Raw genomic sequence first — 23,718 nt, 5'->3', positions numbered from 1 at the left:
TAATAATAGCCAGTAATTAACAACAGCCAGCATGACATGTATAATGCGATTTAGTCTAAAAAATAAAGAAAAAACGTGTTGAGGACCCTTATACATTGCCTCATTTACTTTTGCGTGATTTTTTTTTAAAAATCTTTTTCCAATCAATGCTTAATGATTTTAATATGTAAATTCAACTTTTTCACGTATTGTTTGTTTTCTTCCTCAAAAATTAAACTTCACGCACCGATATAGCGTAATTTTACTTAATTTCTCTTAAGAGTCCTTTCCAGTAGATCATATAAATCACAATATTACGAAATAGCCTGGGTTGATAGTTGAATGTAGCTACATTGCAATTGACTAAAATTTGATGATGAGAAATATAAATCAAAACCGCAATTTCACGATACATCGACAAAATAAAAAGTAAAATCTGTTCGCTCGTGGATAAAAATTCCCACTCTCGAAAACAATTTTAATTACTTATGGAGGAGTAAAATTGCAGAATAACAAATAATATTTTTTTTAATGACACATACTTAACATGCAACTGCCAATTACTTACCAAATATTTTTTTCTAAGCTTACGCGCTAATAATTTATTTTTGACACTAAACAACGCGTTTCTGAAATGTTTGTATCAGCATTTACAAACTCAGTAATTTAGCTTTCAAACTTTAGACATTGATGATAAATGGCGTAACTTTTCTTTCTTGAAATATTGATTATTAAATTGGTAATAAAACTATTTATCTTAATTTTAAAAAATATTAATGTGTAATGCATGTGAACGATTTTAAATTAGTCATACACTAACGATCATACAAGCGTTTAACTTGATATAATTTCGATTTTTAATGATTTTAAATATAATTCAAAATATATAAATTTTATAAATTTAAAAATTTGCATTTTTTAAATACGTGTTTCTTAAATATGTTTTTTATTTTATTTAATAACCGTCGTTGAACAGCCGACCCAATTGTTCGGGTTTACGACTACTAATGTTCAACTCCGTAGCCTTGTAATTTTGAACCTAATCCAGGAGACAAGACCAAGCATTGGGAGAAATTTTCCCTTCGTGGAAGACTTTTTAATGGAACCAACCCGCGTTTGTGTTACATGGAGAGGGAAACCACGAAAACCTCCCTCGGTTAGCCTGACGGTAATGGGACTCTAACCAATGATCCGTCTAACACTGAGGATATTTTACGTCAGCACTGTGGTTGGCGCGAGTTGCGTGCAGAATTTATTTCAACCAACCATCGCTGGGTTTCGAGCCCCCGTCATTGGAAAGTGAACACTCTATCCCCTGAACTACCACGGCTCTTAAATATGTTTTGAAATAAAAATGCTTTTCAAAAAGAATACTGTTGCTGCTTAATTTAAATTAAACCAATTTTTTGAAACAGAAATAAAGATTGTCATGCGCATGTTTGTTACTCTAAAAACATTATAAAGAATAAATTAATATTTATAAACAAAACGGAAATAACAATCTATTCTAATTTCGGAAGAATTACAATGTTTCAGATCAAGATATATTATTAGAAAATTCAAACAACTAAGGATTTATAGCGCAGTTAAATAAAAGACAATAATATAATTACTCAAAAAGAGCGGATTTCTGAAAAGCGGTTCCCTTTAAACAAGAACAAATTATTAAATGAGTGAAACGAAGAATATTATTTCTAAGTAAAACGATCCTCGATTACTTTCTACATTTAAAAATTTTCATCGAACTTGGATAGCAGATATTCTTAGAAAAGAAAGTAACGAACTTAAAAAGACCATTTATTATAGATTCAAATAACTATTTCGGCAAACTTAAATTTAACTAGAATATAATCTGATACATATTTTATTTTATAACTTAATGATGAGCTTATTTTAGAATAGTAGGAACTTTAAAAAAGATATAGTTAGAAGTCACAATGAAAAGAAGAGAAAGCGTATTTCTAAGTTAATCCGATGTCGATTTTCAATGAAATAGTTTATTTTGATTTTCCTCATTAGCTGTGAATTAAATTCAACAAAAAATTGTGAAATAGAAAACAAAATTTAGAAAATCATAATATTATCGAGAATTTAATTTTAATGTATTGTTTTTCAAGTCATCGTTTATCAAAATTTGTTTTCGTTTTGAAACTTAAAACTAAACGTAAACATATTAATAATAAATAAATAGCTGATTGCATTTCGTTGTTTTCAGTGATATTTGAGCGAACGGACAGGAGCGAGTCGAACGCACAACATGATGAAAATTTGCTGCCACCTTAATCAGTTAATAAGTCCATCTTGAACTATATTGTCGCGCAAATTAAATCATCATAAATTTAATTACATGATATTATGGCTAGACATCAACAGAATAAGGTTCAATTTAATAAGCAACAATTGCAAACAGCATAAAACAATTGCAGCCCCAAATTATGGTTCAAGCTACGGTTATTATGGTGATAAAAAAAATCAGTGTGAGGGGTAATTATTTCGATAGCTCTATTTAAATTGATAACTCTAATTTCTATTGAATTCTTCTCAATTTAATTCAACAGCTCTATCGTTTTTATCATATACCAAAAAATTTTATTTTTCGCCTAAGTAAGTAAAAAAAATTTTTTTTATCAAAACATAACGGCATATAAGAGTTAAAACAACTCACAGCTTAACAAAACAAACAAAAATAAAACGCGTTGGAGTAAACAAGTTTGAGTCTTGTAACCGCAAAAGAGCTCATTGATTTTATTTCAACCTGTTGTTTAAATTGAAAGCATATTAAAATTGAGTTTTTCGGCTAAGTAAGTAAAAAAAATAATTTAATCAAAACATAACGGCATATAAGAGTTAAAACAACTCACAGCTTTAAAAAAAAAATATTAAAAAAAACGCGTTGGAGTAAGCAAGTTTATTTAAGTCTTGAAAACCGCAAAAGAGCTTATTGATTTTATTTCAACCTGTTGTTTAAATTGAAAGCATATTAACTGAAAATACATAATCAAATGTAGTCGACATTAATTACGGTTAATTCAGCAAAAAATTCCTATTTTTTTAAATTACTTACCTGATATATGAGCTAGCTTTCCTAGCCTTACTTTCCATACACATTTACAAGATTTTATTTTTATTTTGGACGAGAATATTAATGCCAGATATCACTAGTGGTACAAAATGGTGGATTCGCCCATTACTAGTTTCAACAATTGACCCTTATCTATCAAATCTATCACCAGAATTGAGAGCCCTCTTTTTTCCAAATAACAAGCTGCATTCCTGAGAGTTGTATTGTCACTTTCTTCCACGCATTTGAAATGATAACAATAACACTTGTATTGCACCCTTATTAGTAAGTGAGCCAACTTGTCAAGAGGAGGGTTAGGTCTAAGTAAGAAATAAAGTCTTTCTGAAAAGGCACATAGCTATTTAACAAATGTCACTGAAAAAGTAGTTCATGGGAAAATAACATCCAATTCATCAATGTAGTCCTACTAAGTTTTTAAGTTTGTTTATTGCTTGTACCTTGATGCATGATAACAATGGTTTTAAGACACCAATACAATCTTAGTATTTTTATCATATCAAATCTAATTTATTGATACAAATATATATTTAACATTTATTATAAACATTTTTATTGTATAATTTAATTTTGTTTTAAGTTTAAATATACATTTTTCACAAAAAAACTAATATAAGAGGATATGATATAAGATAATGTAATACGAGGATTTAATAAAAGATGAATTTGGTATAAAGGTAGCAAACAATGTATGGCAAAATTAGAGTAAAAAATTGGCCACATTTAAAAAAATTAAAAAGCTGTTCATATTAATAATGCAATGTTTTTCTTTTGATGCATTGATGGAAATATGGCAAGCAAGAGTGAAATAACGTTTTCAGATTACAAAATATTCATAATAGTTCCATATTTATTTATTTTTTTAAAAATTATGAAATGCGCATGGAGTGCATTTTTAAAGAAAAACTGGCGATCGGGTGACTACTAGCAGATTAGTTTTTTAATTGCCTACTTTTACTTTAATTAACATTTACTGAGTGATATTAATTTTGTTCTAGGATTCAGAGAAAATTTTTATTAAAGTATAAGTCAAAATTGGAGTCGGGCTGTCCAGAAAAGTCCAGAGTCATCAATTCATCGACCGACTCTGAAATAGAATAAACCGTGAAGGTTCAAATGCTAAGAAAATAATTTCAAAATGCAAGCAAATTACTTGCAGGACAACTTTTTCACTGCGTAATGCTGAGTAATCCTCCCATAATTAGTTTGTATTTTGAAAAATAATAATAATTTCGGCATTTGAAACTTAATGCTTTACTCTAGGTCTACATGAGTTACTAGTGTAGTTCAAAGAGAATTTGTCATGAAAGATTTATCCCATTCTTAAGCTAAATTATGTTATACTGACACAGTAGTTTAGTTAAACATATTTGAGAATTTAAGTACGCGAGAAGTAAAACACCACAATCGACAATAATTACACCCAATTCAATTCTTTAACAACCACAACAACGGAAATACCTTAACATAAATCTCATGCGAAGTGTGAAGAATCTAAGTAAAAGCATGAAACACTTCCCACGCAGGGAGGGTCGATGGCACAAGTCCGACCCCCTGCACACAGAAATATTTTGCAGGAAGAGCTACAGACTTGAGTATATCCAACAGCTGCATTTTTCAATGACCTCTTTTGTGTCGAACTCGTTTCGTCAAAAGATCGGCATAGAACAAGGTCGATTCCATTCATTGGATTGCACATTGTCAAAGCTACAGAAAGGGAGGGGAGGACATTTGGTAGAGTTTTTTTTTTTTTTTTTTAACGCAATAAAAGTGCGTTTTTTCTCCTTTTATCTTCTAAATCCGTTTCACCAAAAGTACATCGAAATACGAATGTGGGTAATGAATTTATATAAGTGGAGGTATAAATGTGCGAATGCGAAAAAAGCGGCAATAAATAAATTATTCAGAAAATTTTTATTGGTGGATTATCTAATCCAGTGTTTCCCAAAGTGTGGTAAGCGTACCCCCAGGGGTACGGGAACAGTTTAGCGGGGGGACGCGTTCGTATGCGAAATATACAACAAACGAAAATGTCAAAAAAATTTATTTAAAAACAAAGCTAGCCATGAAAATTACGAAATATCTTACAACAAACGAAAACGTCAAAAAAATTTATTTTAAAACAAAGCTAGCCATGAAAATTTATGATTACGTATTTTTTTTTTGGCTATTTTTTGCTGAGTTAAAAGTTAATAATTAGTGGTGTCAACAGCCAGTTGCGATTCTAAACTTTTGTGTAATTTTTTTATCACGGCAAAAACAATACCATCCTTCTCACTGATGCAAAAAAAACTTATTAACAAAACTTTGCACCAAAAAAGAAAAATAAACATATTTTTTAAAAAAATACATTCATTTTTTTATTAGTGGTACACAACGTTAAGAAAAATTTAGAAAGGGTACACAAAAGTCATAAGTTTGAGAAACACTGATCTAATCGAACAGGTAAGGAAGAAATAATAAGAGAACATTTAAAAGGCCCTACCTACTACTTTCAACTTTTTTCTAGAAGCTCTTTCGTAGCTTTTTTTTTTTTAACGGTCGGAAGAAATAAAATTATGACATTCAAGGGCTCTAAATCCCAACAGAGATCAGTTATAGTGAAATTTACCTTAGCCTTAACCCTTATTTGAAGCAGATGAGGAAATTAATTTTCCCCATATCCTGCATAACTTGTTCTTTAAAGATATATCTATGATAAAGGGACAAAGGTATTTTGCTCTACCGATATATAATCTCCATATGCAATAATAAATTTAATATAAGAGAAAAAGTTGAGCAATTTTTCTTACATTAAATTAATAAGATCCAATAAACCAGATTTTTAACTGCGGCATCGTTTACATCTAACTATTCTTTAGTATTGTTTTTAGATAGCTACTTTTACAAGTTACCGAGATTTACACTTCAGGAATAGTTTCGTAAATTTCCGCTTCTGTGAAATTGTGAAAAATCTACTCAGAATTTTGAGAATATAGGTAAATAAAAATTCTTCACAATAAAATGCATATAAATAGTATAAAATCAAAGCTTTACTTCGAGTGTGAAATATTTAACCTTTGACTTTTTATTTTTCTTGGCAAAACAGCTTCAATAGTATACTTCATAACTTAGTATTTCTTTTTAATGTAAAAAACTGATACAGGTTTCATTGCTTTCCTTTCAATAAGCAACACTATCACATTTAAAAATCTTATTAAACTTTCATTATACATTATCAAATCTATCAAAGGCTTTCACTACGTGTATTTCGGAACAAAATGAAATTTTTAATTGCTCTAAACAAAAAAAAATTCATTATTCTAGACAAGATGGTAATATTCGGTCATTTGCAGGACAGTAAACAACTCCCATTTTTCATTAAGTCTGAATAAGTGGTCTAACCACACCCAATCGTTTAGGCGTGGGATTTTTTCTTCTTCTTTTTCTTACAGGAAAAAGTGAATTTTAATCTAAAGATTACAATACCCGTTTTATCTTTCAACTACAGACAACTTTTAAAACGATTTCCGAAGTAACTCAAATAAGATTCACAGATGTCATTCTTATCTGTAATCTTCGGAAAAACTAACAAAAAGATAGGAACGGCTGCTCTCGCTTGTGAAGCAACAAGTGGTAAAAACATCCTGAAAGCACGAGATACATCTACTCGTTAAGAGAGAAATAATTTTTTAAAACAAAATGAATAAAAGAATAACTATCGAAAATCATACTTTAATTGCAGTATTATTTTAAAAATCTTTATTTCTTGAAAAATCGATTTATTGTGATTCAAGTAGTGATAAAAACATCCTGAAAGTATGAGCTACATCTACTCATTAAGTTAGTTCTAGAAATAAAATGTTTAAAATAAAATGAAAGAATAATTTACCAATACTATTGAAAGAAATATTTGATTCTCAGTATTATTTTAAAAATCTTAATTTCCTGAAGAATCGATTTATATTTTTCTATTTCATACACTGAGATACGCTTATCAAATGTTTGTAACAGTATGAGTAATAAAAACGAGTAAACAAAGAAAATGGGATAAATAATTGGTGGCGGAATTGGCAAGAAATACGGAAGATAACTATAGTGTCGTAATTGAAGAAATTAATTAAAACTTCAACACTTTCAAACCTGATGGGACATGTATATGCTATCAGGTTTTGGTCAGGTCTGATAGGACATATACGTCCCATCTGACAATCCAAGTAGACTATTGGTCTAAATAGATTCTATTTAACATAAGATTTGAGGCTTTTGAACTTCCTTCCTTTTATTTGAATGGTTGGCAACACTTGTAAGACTGTCATGACGGTATAACTTTGAAAAAATCACATATTTGTGAAGATTTATTCATCATTTCATGAGGATAATAACTTAAGTAGAGATAAGAAAAAGTGTCGTAAGAATTATAAGCATTACTTAATCATTGTCTTAAGTATTGTATTATTTTACGTTGCTTCCAATCATAGTTTATTTTGTTATCATCAGTTACCGTTTTGGATACTGATGGAACAAGATGTCCAACTCAAAAAGACTACAATGGGGCAAGTAAGCCAGAATTATTTTTCAAAAAAGAACTCCTTTTCAATATTATCAATAGTTAAAAAAAAATGTGCTGATAAAAGAAAAACTTTCTCGATTAAAAATTAGAAATCACTCTTCGAAAAATTAACCTTAAAGAATGTTTTCGATGCAACGCCAAGGGGGTAGAAAAGTTGCAGTTTGAGAGCTTAAAACTAAATGCACAGTTTTAATTTTAAACGGTTTTACGTAAGGTCAAATGTATCAAATATTTAAAATAAATCTATTGAAAATTGCCAATTTGACAAGAATTTGAAGGAAGAGAAAAATTTCAAATATCCATTACTAAATCTAATTTTTTACATATTTTACGATATCAAACAATGCAATTGTGGATTTACTTTTAAGATAGATTATTCAAAAAAATTAACACAAGCGCTTTTCATTTTCGAAAAACGTTAAGCAAAATTTTATGAATTTGTAATAACTCCGTTTGCTACTCAGGCTTTACTACACGAAATCTTTCTCAAAACCCTTATGCATTTTGTTAATAATAAATAAGAAAAAATCTCATTAGATGGGTTGATTTAGAAATGTACTTAGATCCTCTGTCATCGTCATAGACTGCGTTTCGGTACAAAAAATGCTCCTCACTTTGGATAACTGCTGGCTATGTACAACATTCACGCTGTTTGAATTGGGCAAAATGAGAAATGTTAACACAAATAGACAATTGAAAAAGAAAAAAAAGAACACCAAGAACTAATTAATTATTCCAGCTATTAAATAAAGTATCGAATGATACAGACAAAATATCTGCATTTATATTTTTTAAGGGATTTAAATTTCAAACAAATTGTTAAATTTTTTCGAGGTATGCTGTCGTAATCCGGTTTAACGGACAATTTTTCATATTTTTCCGGGAACGTAGATTAAAATTGGTTTCCCTTTTCCTAAGCGTTGCAAAGATTTTTCAAATACAAAGTTTTATATTATAGTTTTTATTGCTTACTAATTGATAAGCTACTATTGCAAAGAGGTGTAAAAAAAAACAAAAAAAAAGAGCATATTTTGATGCATAATTTATTCTACGCTAAAACTTAGTGCTACCGTTAAGCACAAAGAAATAAAAAGGCAAGATTAAATAAAATTTTATAAACTTTAGAACAATCTTTGTATGTTTTCCACTTTTTTAATTCTTTCAGTTAGTTATTGAGGATTAAGATAAAGAGCAAAGGTACAGGGTAAGTTTATAAGAGTAATTAGATTCAACTTGCAGGTGTCAGTAAGGCAACAACCTTCTTGGAACTATGCTTAGGCGAATGTGGGTTGATTAAGTAGGGTTTATCGTTTGCAAGATCTGATAGAGATTTCGTGGAAATGAAATATAATTCCACTCGCTTCTTCTACAGCGTTTAATTGAATGGTAAAAATTACAGATCGCGCCGATTAAAAGTTGAGAAAACTTAACAAGCTATGTGTTCAGTATAATTTATGTAGATTATTTGAGTTTTATGTAGAATCCATATTTGAATATAGATTTCAATGATTAGTTTGAATGTAGATTTAAATGTAGAGTGCCAATGTCACTGATCCAGTTTAATTAAGAGTGGCGATAATATATGCTCTAAATTGATGTATTCGTCGTATTTTGTTTTTGTGAATTTATAAACACCCTAAAGGTTTAAGCTAAGTTGATTTATAAATCTAAATATTATTCCAATATTTAACAAACAATATTAAATTCTTCACTAAAATCTAAGTTTTATAAAACAATAAAACAAATAAACAAATAAAATCTATCAAAACGATAAATATGTAATAGTTGTCAAATTAGAAGAAAACACAAAAATAACTAAACTAAAATACAAAATAAAGTATTTATTTATACTATTTTTTATACATCATAAAAGGTCTTTAGGTATGTACACATTTTGTATGATACATAATTTATAATTTCATATTTACATTATCCAATATACAATAAAATACCTTGCATTTAAAACTGTTTTCCAGATATGGCACTGTAAAAACAAAAGTAGCAACCTTAGTAGTTTATCATTCAGTAATTCGCATTTGACTTTTAAAAAATCACTAAATGCAATGCATTCCGTAATAACTACCCTTACCTAGTCATTAGCATTAGGGGTAAAATTTAAATTCAAACAAAAAAATAAATAAATAAATAAAAATAAAAAAAAAGCTGGACAAAATCTAATAAATCACTAATGAGGAAGGCGGTTGGAAAAGCGCCAAAACAAGTTTACCTGATAAAACTCGTATTTCTAACTATCATTTTCAAACTCTTACCATTTTCACTCTTTTTCCTTAGTAGTGATAAATCAGTTTTTTGTACTGTTCTTTTTTCCTCGCTTTAATATTAATTTGTAACGCCCTATTGTGTAAACATAGCATTTTTCACAAAAAAATTATATTTGGGACCTACTACAGAAAATTAAATAGTTATTTTATAGTCCCCGTCTGATAAATCAAGAGTAAACTTGAATATATTATTCAGGTACAAGAGAGGGTTTATTTTTAAAAAATTCACAGTTTTGCTCAAAACAAACAATATTAACATTGTTTAAATAAAAATATTGAGGAGGAAACAATTTCAACATCAAAAAACATCAAATTTAGTTTTAAATCTTTAAAACAAAAAAAAAACTATGAAAATTAACTATAACAACGATTTTCTAACTCTCAATGTCAGTCGATAACCATGCACAAAGATATACATGGTGTTCGGTAAAGACTACCCTTAGTATGTATTTTCAGAACCCTTATCAAAAATGAAAACAAAAAAGTATACAAATTGGTAATATTTAAGCAAGAAAAATCAAAAGCGCTATCAAAATCTGAAAAAGTACAATAGAGGAAAGCGAATGTAATGAACAATAAAACAGGTTGGAATTTGGAGATGTTTCTAATAATAGTGCTTCAACACCTCTTTTTCTTTCAGCAATCCAATCTGTCTTGAAGTTTATTACATTTCACCCTCCTGTACCGTGACTTTTCAGATTTCGATAGAGTTTTGGTTTTCTTCCTCGGTTAATTACTAATTTGCTACCTCCAGGCCAAGAATATACACTATTATCTATTAGGATTCCAAGAATACATAAAGTCTTTTTGGAACACGCTGTCTTTCAAAGTAAACTTTAAAAATGGCGTAGGTCATAAAAAATGGCACACTTTAAACTAAAATTTATAAAACAGCTCCTAATCTGTAACGTGCAGAATAATTCTAACCAAACCTGTTTCTTTAAACACTCAGCATAATTTAAGGAAAATCGAAGAGCTTAAAACAATGATATTTTTAAGTTACAAAAACAAAATTCATATTTCAACAGGCTAGAGAATATTTGAATATAACTTCTGGTTCAACAGTGCCATCTCTCTCTCTTGAAACATAAAACAATGTTTAAATTGATTTAACACAAGATTTTTCTAGAACTAAATCGAATGAGGAATTCTTCAACTGTCCATAAACTATGTCTGTCAAGAAGGAAAGATAGTCAAGCAGGAGCAGTGTTTTCTGTTTCCTATTGTTCCGGAAAATATTTCCGTAACAAATGTCAGACAACGCACGCCATTTGAAGCATAAATAGAGTTCGAAAACACATAAATTGGCGAGTCTTCACTTCCAGGAAGTTTCATTCTGTTCCAAAAGATAAGTGTTATGCCAGCATGATCGATTTTTCAAGACGAATGGAAAATGCGCCAACTGAGTAATGAAGGAAAATATTTCAGATTTCTTAAAACTCAACATAAGATGAATGAAATGAAATTTAACAATGGTACATGAATATTGTATAAATACTTTAAAATTTGTCAAGAAAACTGAAGGGTAAACAAAAATCTCGATAAAAACTTTAAAAAAAAATCAAAGAAACATTTTTTTTACAGTGAATTTTGATCTTGATTACCAATGTTCTGAGTGAAAGGTTTTTTTATATAAAATTGAGAAAATTTCATTCATAATTTTGTACATCAGTGAAAATAAACTCTTACTGGGATCTGCTCAGACTTTTTGTGAAAATTCGGAAAATCTACTAATAACTTTGTGAATATCAGAAAAATAATGCTTGTTTTTGTGAAAGAAACCACAAAAAGCATGATTTTAGAGGATAAAATTATTAATTAAAAAAGTCATTGACATTGATTTTCACAAGAAGAGTCCATTTTTACAATAAACAATCTTGTGAAATGTCCATTTTTACAATAAAATAGTCCGTTAAGGGACACAAATGTTTCCTAAAATGACGGAAGCTTTTTGTTGTCGCATGAAATAATACTTTTTGCTAATAATATGCTGTTTTCATAACTGTTGTGAGTTTGAAACAGTTACTCATTACTGTTAAGTCTACTTTAGCCTATCATTAGCCAGTGCTCCAATGCTAATTCTGAAAATGGAGCAAAACATCGATATAGAGAAAAGCCAAATTGTTGAGAAAATGAAGAGTTTGTGGTCTAATTTTTTAATATTTAAAAACTTGCTCCAATGCAGTATTAACTAGGCTCATGAAAATTTGAAACTTAGGAATAAAACATTAATTTTGATTATTTTCATCTAGGCCTAATCAGCGAATTTTAAAATATTTAAATTATATGTTCGTTCTAAAGCCCAGATAATTCTTCACGGCCTGATGGCATAAGTAGTTTGAAATTATAGATTTGCACTTCAAATGTAAAGCAGTTAAAGTATGGCTTTTTTTATTTTCCTAGGCGAAAATGTTTAAAAATATCATCTTAAATTTTTAATAAATAATTATTTTTTCCAACTCAGTATGTTGTTGTGCAGTCATTGAGGTCACAAAATCGCAACTTGAAAAATGACGCATTACTCTGAGAATAGGAAAACCTCATTTCTTGTATATTTACATACATTTAAATAATATTTGTCGCACGCGTAAATAATTCAAACAGAAACCACAAAGGAATTAACTATTTACTCAAGGTCTAACTATTTTGCTTTCATACAATATTATCTTATACCTTAATCTCTTATCATGATTGAGCCAATAGAAATAGGCTCTTTGTAGAAATTAATATGCAGTTTTCTTGACTATTGTTAAAATAAGTTGACAAACTCATTGGATATGGCACATTGCAAATTAGCGTTTACATTGTTAGATAAAATAATGACACCAAAATTACTAAGAAATAGGCTGTTCAACAATCATTAACTTATATTACATGAGGAAATAACTGAAGAACATAGTTTTACTGCTTAATATTATATTTAATATAGCTTATCAATTACCTTACCGGAGAACTAGCTAAAGACTATATCAGGAAATTTACATTAAGCTCTTTACGTCAAAGTCAAATTTTTGACGTCTAAGACAGAAAACAAAGCTTCATACACTTTTTTTTGGCCCTCAGTTATGTACAAGGCATAACAAAACTATGCTCAACCCTCTGACGTAGATGTTTAATTAAACAAATTCTTCATATATTTTTTTTTATTTTCTATTAATTTAGGTCAAATTAAATGAAATATTATATTAAGCAATTTAATAATTTATGGTTATGAAATACAACATAACACATCGGTGTCTTTACCTGTGTTAAATGTAAAATCCTCCAAACACGGCTCATTTCCAAATAATAATTTTTAAAATTCGCACTTATTTGCAGTCTAAGAGAAACAGTTAATCATCATTGAAATTTCTTTAATTTACAAAATCAATATAATCAATTAATTTATACATATTTTTTTATTCGTATGTCTTTACAAAGCGATTCTCTATTGAATCTAATTGAATTTAAAAATAAATTTTTTATTACATTTGAGTTTAATTCTTTCTAAGCTGCACATTACTAAGATTATAATTAGGATTTAAAAACAAAACGGGTCAAAACATTTTCTAGAAGCAGAAAGCTGTTAGAGGGGCAAGTTCAAGAAATCCGTTTAGTCGAAAGTGAAATGTAAACCATATCCAAATAAGTTTGCAAATGAAGATTAATAATTTATGATGTCTGGACTTACCTTCATTAAGTACAAGGAAAGTAGCTCCAACTGGCTGATTGGTCAGCTGACCAACGAGGTCGAACAAGGCTTATGCAAGAACATGCTTGACTTACCTTTTGAAATGCTTGTTACCGTTAACCACAGGTCACTTGATGATTATTTTTGATTAAGAATTATTCAAATCATATGCCTTATCAAGCAATAGATGCAAGTTTAAATGAGCGAGTTTTTCGATTAAGCACTGTATAAATTAAGCGGAATACTTAATGAGGACCTGCAAAACGTGCCATTACGAAAATGACAGCTTCGAGCAAAGTTGTCTTAATTACTGAAACATGATTTAGATTAAAAGAAATGTCTAAGTTATTCCAGATGGGTAAAAATATATTAAAGGACAGTGGAATTCTTGCTGTTTACCATAAAAAATTATTAAAAAATATTATTTAATACCAGAAAAATAGTTAAAGGAAAAAATACTAACGACCCAGTTTTATCCGACAGTTAAATTAAGTTTTGATATTTTTATTTCACCTTACAGTAAATGATCTCAATAATGATTCCCTAGATTTTGATTTCCTTGTTTAAATAATACAGTTCTTACTCTGTTAAAAATAAAAATAAATACCTTCTCAGACTTTATAACGACTTATAAAATACATGTTTCTCAATACTATAGATGACTTTCAACCAAGTAAAATACCTTTACTGTTTAGTTACTCATAAGAACTATGTAATGAATTCAATATCAGTTTTTTTTTCTCTTTAAATTATAAAAAAATTTAAAACTCAAAAACTTTCAAAGTAAGCTGTGCTTTTTGTTTAAACGCACTTTTATCGGTGAGTTGGAGCTAAAATGAAATCAGATGATAAAATTCACTGTGATCTTTTTTCTTTTCCCTTTTAAGAAAAAATAACCACATTCTAAGGAATGCCGACAGCATATTAGTGCTTCTAACAACTTTTAGAAATGGTAGGTTAAAATAAGTACCTGCGTGTACACTGTATTTGTTTTTGATCCCTTGATGCGTGCGGCTTTCAGGAGAACTCCTCCAGACACCCGTCTCGCGTCGTGGCGGTTACTATGGTTACGAGGAAAGTTCACTTCGGGTGTGGGGTGAATAGTTTTGTCTTAATCTTAGCGTAGGTCGTAGTGAGTAAACCAATCGACACCTTCTTTCCTCCATTTCACCCCCATTAGAAATGTGCTCTCGCTTGTTACCATAGCGGCAGACAGCCCCAGACTTTTAGTCTGAAGGAGTTCTCCTCAAAGCCGCACATGGGCTTTAATGATTTCAATTTTAACAAACGTTCTAAGATATATATATATTAAGAGCGACGAATATAGAATATCCAATTATTTTAAGTCAATCGAGGACTTCACTATGACGAAAATATGGGTGTATTCAAAACCATAGCCATAAATAAATAATATAGACATTATTTTGTAGGGAGAAAACTTTAAAATAATTTTAAGTCTAAAGTAATTTTTTTTTCTTCTAACTTTTAAAAATCTATGCACGTTGTGTTATTCATAATTGAGTACTCCTGATCCATAGCATTTTTTTTAAAAATAAAATAAATAAAATTTATATCGTTGAAATGACATTAAGGAAAGAAAGAAAAAAATCTGCATTCCAATTATATCTCATCTTTCACAGGTTCTATGCAACTGTAACACCCCGATAATTTTTCTTTTTGACAGCGTTACTCAAGACTAACCCCTCACAGACAAGAATGACACGTTAAAGCTTTTCTTTTTAAGAACTGTAAGAGAATGAACTTAGAACGAAAGTTCAAGTAGAAAGGTCTTTTTCCTCCCAAGAACTCGAGAAATATTCTTTAGTCCGGTTTTAGAAAACAAATCGTGCAAGAAGGGAAAATGATTAAGATTTTGACTTAACAATGGATAGATCTCGAATCACATTCAGACATCACATGTAAATCTCATTTAAGCGTTAGTTTACGGGATATTTATATAACTCCTGAAGAAAAAAAATTAAATTGCATATTAAAAATAAAATGAAAATGTATCAGTATATAAATATATTCCTTCGCCTATTTGATTTTAAAGAATTTTAATTTTTATCTGATTTTTTGAATTTTTCCTCGATTTTCCGAAAATATTCGCTGTTAAAAATCTTGTAGCGCCTTGAATCATAATTGGTTCGAATTTCATGCAATTTTATATGGTGCTTGCTAAGTTGAACCATATTATTAAAGCTACCAACTTATAAAGCATAACCAACTTTTTAAAGCTGATTACAGGATAGTCTGGTTAAAATTAACTTTTTTAAGGTTGCAGCGGATATGCATTGCATTATGCTTCAAAGTACGGATAGTATGGTTCAAGGGGATATTTCCAGATCTGTCCGCCAATTACAATCCACAAGGCGCCAAATGTATTTTAAATTTAAAAAAAAAAAACATGAATAGGACTTCTTGTTGGTGGCTACGAATTATTCCCTTCAAATTGATCGCCCTTTGGAATGTTTCTCGCGGGCTGTTGCCTGGATGTTGCCCAGACTTGGCGATAATTCTGCCTCAGACCATGACACTTAAATCTTCCTTGCTACAATATCAAACTTTATTTTTTATTATTGAGAAAAAGGCACTTCTAAATTTATTAATTTCTAAAATTTGGTGATATTTGGTGTAGCAGATAATATTCCTTGACGATGGGGAAACAGAAATGTATCAATATATTTACCATGTAGGCCGGGATAGACTGACTGGTAGGGCACTTGAGCCCGTGTCCAAGAGTTTGTGGGTTCGATCCCCGCCGGTCGAAGACTCCCCGTGTCGTAATTGGTGACTGATGCACGTTAAATCTGTCGAAGTCCTCCATGTTCTCATAACAGATCAATACTTCTGGGGGAACTGATCCAGGAGTTTCCTTGTCTTCTGGATTGGTTTAAAATTACAAGGCAACGGAATTGAACCTTAGTAGTCGTAAACCCAAAATCGCGTCGGCTGTTCATTACAGGATATAAAGTATATTTACCATAATGTGCGAGAATTAGGTGTGGAAAAAAAACAATGAGTGGGAAGAAGTTATTTGAAAATGCTCAACTAGTGAACGACACACGACGAAACAAATCAACATTAAGGTACTGAACAACACATTATCCAGGAGCTGAACAACTCAATAGTTAGACACTGAACAACTCAACTCACGTCTCATGCCTTTTGCCTGGGAACCCATATACACTGTTACACAAGGGAGATTATGTAAATTTAATATTTTGTGAGCCGAGATTTTTTAAAAGAATGTCACTTAAAATAACCTTTAACGGCCACCAATGTTTACTTTGCGATTCATTGCAAATAATAAAACAACCACTTGATATTGAGCAGTCTAGATCTTGCGTTATGAACGAAATAAATGTTTTAAACATAACGATTTCTTAATATTTAAAAGACGATTGTTTATGAATAGTCTGCGTGAAGTCGGTGATGTTAAAAAGATAGAAAAGCTAAAATTATTACATAACTGATATCCCACGAATTTCCTGCCTTACGAGACAAACTTTGAAAAGAACATTGAACGGAAACTGGAATCAAACTAATAACCAATTTATTAACGAATTCAGAATAAGCTTACTTCCACGGGAAATGAAAGGATTTTGAAACTCAGGTATTGAAACCCTTCATTTTGAATACCATTATAATTATTATCAGCATTTGGCGGTTGCAAACTACAGTGGCAGCAACTTTTATTAGGAGGACCGGAAAGCAATGTCATTTCGGCGCATTAAATATTAACTAGTCTTAATTAATTTTTTTCGATTCATTTTGATTAATTTTCGATCCGGCATTGAGAGGTTGCTGCTAACGAGGGTGAATACATTATTGATTAAAAAATAAAATCTTGATAACAAATCTCAAATGCACCGAAACGACATTACTTTCCGGTCCCTCTAACAAAAGAATTAAAATAAAATAAAAATTATTAATCTATTTTCTTAATCTGGATTGATTTTTAGTACAAGAGTTGAATGAATAATTTTCTACTAAAATGAAGAAAAAATAATCTATATTATGAGAAAAACGTATTCAAAATTTCAAGGCTATATAGAAAAATGGCATTAACTAGTGTCCTTGTGCCAAAAATTGCCTATAAAAAGGATATTTACATAAAGTAAAATTCGACCATTTCGCTAAAATGATTATAATATTCAATTAACAGTTGGAAACAGCAGTTTAACAGTTAGAAAATGCATCACAGTAGATGTTATGAGTGCATTACGTAAAAAGACGAGTTCAAAAATTCTCTTTATTTTATACATTTAAGGTATATATTTTAGTTTTTATTTATTACTGATATTTTACTTCAGTGATGTTAAAAATAAAGTTTTTCCGCTTGGCATGCTATGTTTTATTTTAATTTTGCGTTAATCACACAAGAAAAAGAGCCTATTTTCCTATAGCTACTATATAAATGTCTTTTTTTTTCTCCTCAAAAAAATTCCACTTATAGTTTGTCTAAAGTAAGAACTACCCTAGCAATTCGCTTGGACCCGTGGCGATGACTATGGTGACGAGGTATAACTATATTTCAAATAGGGGTGTAGAGCCATTGCTCAGGCCGGTTTTGGATCGGTCTGTTCGACGAGAGAAAGGGAAACTCTTTCTTCGATCTATTGTGTTAGGCCTAGATTTTGTGGGGAGGGGGAGTTCTTACCGTAGACAAACTATACCTAGCCAGTTTTGTTTACGTCTGTTTCAACAATGAATGACCTGAAAAAATTACGAGAGAGCATCAAGAAAAAAGTCGTAAGTGCTCTGTAAATACCATCCTTATAGATTAATCATACAAAATTTATAATCATTAGCTTTCCAGACAAATATCCTTTCAGAAAATCATTAAATTTTGCAATTAAAAACAAATATGTTTTTTCTTTAGCATTTGACTGACACTTTAGTCAAAGTGGCTATAAATATCAAAAATCAGTAAATTCATTTAAAAATTTCAATGCTAAAAAAATTATTTTGAAATAACTACTCATACGTTAAAATTGCCAGTTTTTTTTATTTATTTATTTTTTTTTTTGAAAACCAAGATTAGCTAACTTTAATTGAATGTTGAAATAGAATCACTGCATTTTATGTTTTGCTTTTATTCAAAACAAATAAAACAGTGATAGCTAGTTATAAATATCGGTAAATGTGACTATAAATTGAAAAATGCAGTTCTTACTTGGAAAAAAAAAAAATTACTAAACACTTAAAAAAATCCGAAAAACGTGATAGAATTGTATCAAACTGCGAATTTTTTTTAATCATTAATGCACTAAAAAAACGTTTAACGAACTTGCGGCATGATCTGACTACTTAACATAATGTTGTGAAATTCAATTTAGACAATTACGCTTCTGAAAGGGAAAGATAGTATGAAAAAAAGTTACCTTCATGACGTTTCCTTATACTAACTCGAAATCAGTGATGCATGAACGCAATTTGATTTACTAAACGAATCTTAAAATATAAAGTACTTGTAACGAATGTTCCCAAAATAGTTTTTTTTTTCTTTTTTTTTTAAAACCCAAGAAAAAAAAAACTGCGTTTAACTTTCAAATTCGTTCCCCGATAACTTTCTTTTTAGATCAAAAAAACGCAATTGATTTATTTAGCGAAAAATGTAGATTTGATAGTTCTGTGAGAATGAAAAACAACTTGTTTTCAAATAAGTAACTTAAATTTTGAATATCATTAGTTTTAAAAAAATAATTTGGGGTCATTAATAAATTTTATCGAGACAACGGACATTTCACAAAATATTTTATCGTGAAAATAGATCTTTCAAGACAGATTTTATCATGAAAATGGACCTTTCACAAAATATTTTTCACGAAAGCAAACATTTTACAAAACATTTTATCCTGAAAATGGACCTTTCACAAAATATTTTTCATGAAAACATTTTACAAAATATTTTATCGTGAAAATGGACCTTTCACAAAATATTTTTCATGAAAACAAACATTTTACAGAACATTTTATAATGAAAATTGATCTTTTACAAATTATTTTATCTTGAAAATGGGTCTGTCAATAAATACATAATGTTAACAATGTACTCTCTATAATACGTTTCATTTTTAAAACTGTTAAACTGTTTAAACTTTCTTCTTTTGAATTTTAAGCCGTTGACGTCATTTATCGGTGCTTTGCCGGTAGGAAAAAAAGATAATAAACAGAAAATAATGTTAAATAAACTTATTACTTATAAATATGAAAGAAATAAACTTTTTATTCATTTATTCTTGCTTCAAACTTAAATTTAGAATTCAAAAATAGATTCCTTTTATTTTTTATTTTTTTAATCTAATCATTTTATTTCGTTTCGAATAGAATTATTGCGATAAATCCATATCACATGCCGTGATAATACAACTAATCATTGTTAAATGAAACTTTTTTTAGCATATTTTGTAACGCTTTATATACATTTATTAATTATTTTTATTTCTCAAAATCAAAAACAAGACATTTTCGGACAATTACAAAAACGCTTATTTTAGATTCACAAAATGATTAGATTTTGCAAACATTCACAACAAAAGAAAAGTTTACAATGGAACCAAAATGTAATTTCTTAAAAGTTTTAGCACAAAAAAAGTAAATGAATTTGTTAGGGGTAAATTTTGTTGTTACTTTAATACTCCAAGGTAAAGTTATTCGATGAAAAAGTTCATTACAGAGAACAATAACGACACTTAACAACATGTCGCAAAAAGAATTATTTTTTTTTCACCTGGGTTGTTGTGCATCTCAAAAACGAAAAAAAAAAACGAAAAAGGCATTGTTTTTTCGAAATCGTACCCTATGGTGATAATTAGAATTTTTGTTAATAGCTGTTATTTTTGATTTTTATAAAATAAAATTTTAATTAAAATGCAAAGACATAAAAATCTAATTATTAAAACATTAAAAATATACTTAGAGAAATCTATTTGCTTAAATACTTAGAGAAAACAATTTTAAACAAAATAGAAAATTTAAATAGTTTAAAATAAACTTAAAAAGTTATGTAGTGCATTTGATATATAGCTAAAATACTTCAAATACATAACTTAAACCTAAATAAAACTCAACCATATTTACTTTATTGGTACTATCTTCAAATTAATTCGGTACTATGGAGATTGTGTGACTTAACTGTAGAATAAAGAGTAAAAAATAAATCGGACTAAAAAATTTCTAACATAGTATTTATATCCTTCGTTCGCAAGAAATAATCTTGATAAACTTTAAACACTCATTAACACAATAACAAGCATTTTCATAACATTGCGTAATTCAATGGTCGGGAATCGAAGCTATGAAATTCAATTATGATATTCATGTTAGGCCTAAAATTGAGACCATGAGCCTGACCATTCCAGACAAGGAGTTAAAATACGTGCCATTAATGTTAAAAACCTAACCTTTTGACTAACTTAATGTAACAAAACTCATCTGAAGATTATTAAAAAAATATATGATACAGGCAGATTAAATAATATAGAGCTTTGCAATCAGCCATTGTAGCTTTGTAATCAGCCGCCGTCATTTTGCAATGCTTCCAGCTAATTGACATTAGTCCCTAGTATTTGTTTACCGAATCCCAGTGGCGGCTCCCGGCTCGCACCGACCACAGTGCTGACGCAAGAATATGCTCAGTGGTAGACGGATCATGAGCTAGAATCCCTTTGCCATCGGGCTAACCATGGGAGGTTTTCGTGATTTTCCTCTCTAACGGAAATATGGGTAAATTCAGTCAGAAAGTCTTCCACGAGGCTAGTTTATCCCAATGCTTGATACAGGAGTATCCTTGTCTTCTGAGTTGCATTCAAAATTACAAGGAAATGGAGTGGAATAATGATAGCAGTAAACTCAAAATTTGGTCGGCTGTTCAACACCAGCAATAAAATATTAGCCTAAAATAGTAGATATAGCTATGAAATTAATTTTGTGCAATTTTCACCAATAATTGGCTCAATTTCACAAAGAATACTTTGAGAGCCGCGGTGGCTCAGGACATAGAGCGTTCGCCTTTCAATGAGGCAAAACAGGTTCGAATCCCAGTCGATACGAATTCCGCATCCGGCTTGCACCGACCACAGTACTGACGTGAAATATCCTCAGTGGTAGACGGATCATGGGTTAGCGTCCCTTTGCCTTCAGGCAAACCGGGGGAGATTCTCATGATCTTCCTCTCCATGTAACGCAAATGTGTGTTAGCTCCATCAAGTCCTCCACGAAGGCAAATTTCTCCCAATACTGGATCCAGGAGTTCCCTTGTCTTCTAAATTGGGTTCAAAATTACAAGGCTACGGAGTTGCTATTAGTAGTCGAAAAGCCATAAAATTGGGTCAGCTGCTCAACGACGGTTATAAAATAAAATAAAAAGAATAATTAACTACTACTTTTAAACTACTTGATGTATATCTTATCTGTTTTAATACGAAGTGAGTGACCCTGTTACGATCATGCTAATCTTTGAAGACAATTCTAGCTACCAATCTTGAAAAATTCAAAACTACTTTTTTTTAAATGTTTTTCTAGAACGGTGAAATGAAGCATAGTTTTATTAAATCTGAAAATATATATACATATTTTTTTTTTCTTTTTTGTTAAAGAAAAAAAAAAAATAAGAGTTTGACAACATCAAAAAGATGTGAGAAAAAAAGAAGGTGCATACGTATTTTTCTTAATAAACAAAATTAGAACTTACTTTACTTCATCTTAATAAACGATAACTGAGATTACAATTCTACAAATATTTCCTGATTACCGATTTTTTATAGAATACTTTCAGAATTAGAATGAATTGAACTGCTAAATTTAACTGTTGTGATCTGATGTACTATATACATGGTTTTCTATAAGTACTGCCCTTAATATGAATAATTTGAAATCCTACGTTAAAAATACATATAATCTCAACATTTACACGTGAAAAATGTTTAAATAAGTTTTTGATTCTTTATTTGTTAATTTTTCGCTTGATCACAGCCAGTAGCCGGCGTCTGTGAAATAACTCGTATATAGGGGTCGGTTTTAATAATTTCCGACTAAAAACAAACGTATTTATTGCTATCCCCAAATCTTCTCTCCGTTACGAGGGAAACGCCGGTTGCAGCGGAAATTAGATCATTGTGAAGAGGACACGACACACAAAAAGAAATCCATCGGCGCGACGCCAGGGAGCTCCGTTTCGTTACAGCTACATTCTGCGGAGCGCCTGTCTTTTCCAGACACAAAATAGAATGAAAATGTTTTATCCTTTTTTTTTATTCCAAAACAATGTCCTGGGAAAGTGAGACTACACAAATATTCAATATCCAAAGAATTTCAGACTTCTATGGAAAAATAAGGTCATTGACAGTCTGTCATAAACACGGGTTTAAGCTCTTTAGATAATAATCTCAGTGCAGACAGAAACATAAAAAGCTAATAATCGGATTTTTAGACTTTTCAAGGTTCCGGAAACAATTTTAAAAGTTTTATACAGGCCAGAGGTCTACTTCTCAGTCGGTTGATCGCAGAAAAGAGCCAGAAGCGGCTACACTGTACAAAATACAAGCGTAGTTGCATAGCGAATGTAACAAAACCAAACAACTGCGGAATTGAAGTGGAAATCAAACCAATAAACGAGAAAGATCACAAGAGTTTCACGGGATCGCGGAACCCGTATATCTCCCATATGGCTACAATATTATAATATTTCTCACATATGACCGTATAACACATATGGCTATTAATTAAACTTTTGTGGTAGGCTTTTGTTAATACTGAATGGGAAACGACAGTCGTGTATCCAAAGGGTTAAAATGACGAAAGAGGACACAAAACGTACAGTTTGTCTACTGTAAGAACTCCCCCCATCGACCCGAGCCAAAACCTGCCCTAGACAATGATGTCACACCCCTACTTGAAATAGTAATACCTCGTTACCATAGTCAACGCCACGGTTTCAGACGAGTGGCTAGGGGAGTTCTTACTTTAGACAAATTATACTTACTTTGAATAATCTTAACTTGTTTTCATGTTTTCGGAATCACTGTGAGGTGTCTTAGTTTGCATGAGTGTTTTACTACCTATTTTGTTACTTTATATGTCTTAAATTTAAGTAGTGGTTTGCCACAAATTTAAAAATATGGCAATAGTTTTGTCAGGAAAAGAGACAAAT

General features: G+C 30.2%; 1 protein-coding gene and 1 long non-coding RNA gene across 4 annotated transcripts in view; one reads left to right on the top strand and one right to left on the bottom strand.

The window, feature by feature from the left end:
• Positions 1-23,718, top strand: part of LOC139427112 (uncharacterized) — a 190,629-nt gene that overhangs the window by 119,926 nt on the left and 46,985 nt on the right. The window lies entirely within an intron of this gene.
• Positions 1-23,718, bottom strand: part of LOC107448985 (uncharacterized protein DDB_G0283357) — a 170,862-nt gene that overhangs the window by 104,473 nt on the left and 42,671 nt on the right. Inside the window, exon 1 of one of the 2 annotated variants that reach the window (XM_016064373.4) lies at positions 3,044-3,210. The exons of the other annotated variant lie outside the window; for it this stretch is intronic. Within the exon in view, the coding sequence (XP_015919859.1) occupies positions 3,044-3,087 (44 nt within the window). The 5' untranslated portion in view covers positions 3,088-3,210. Of the gene's footprint in view, positions 1-3,043; positions 3,211-23,718 lie in introns of those variants that run through there. 2 annotated transcript variants of the gene reach the window in all.

This window comes from Parasteatoda tepidariorum, chromosome X1 (assembly GCF_043381705.1).
Source record: "Parasteatoda tepidariorum isolate YZ-2023 chromosome X1, CAS_Ptep_4.0, whole genome shotgun sequence".
In the NCBI taxonomy this organism is placed as follows: Eukaryota; Metazoa; Arthropoda; class Arachnida; order Araneae; family Theridiidae; genus Parasteatoda; species Parasteatoda tepidariorum.
The sequence above is the reverse complement of the archived record's forward strand: the minus strand, read 5'-3'. Positions and strand labels throughout refer to the sequence as shown.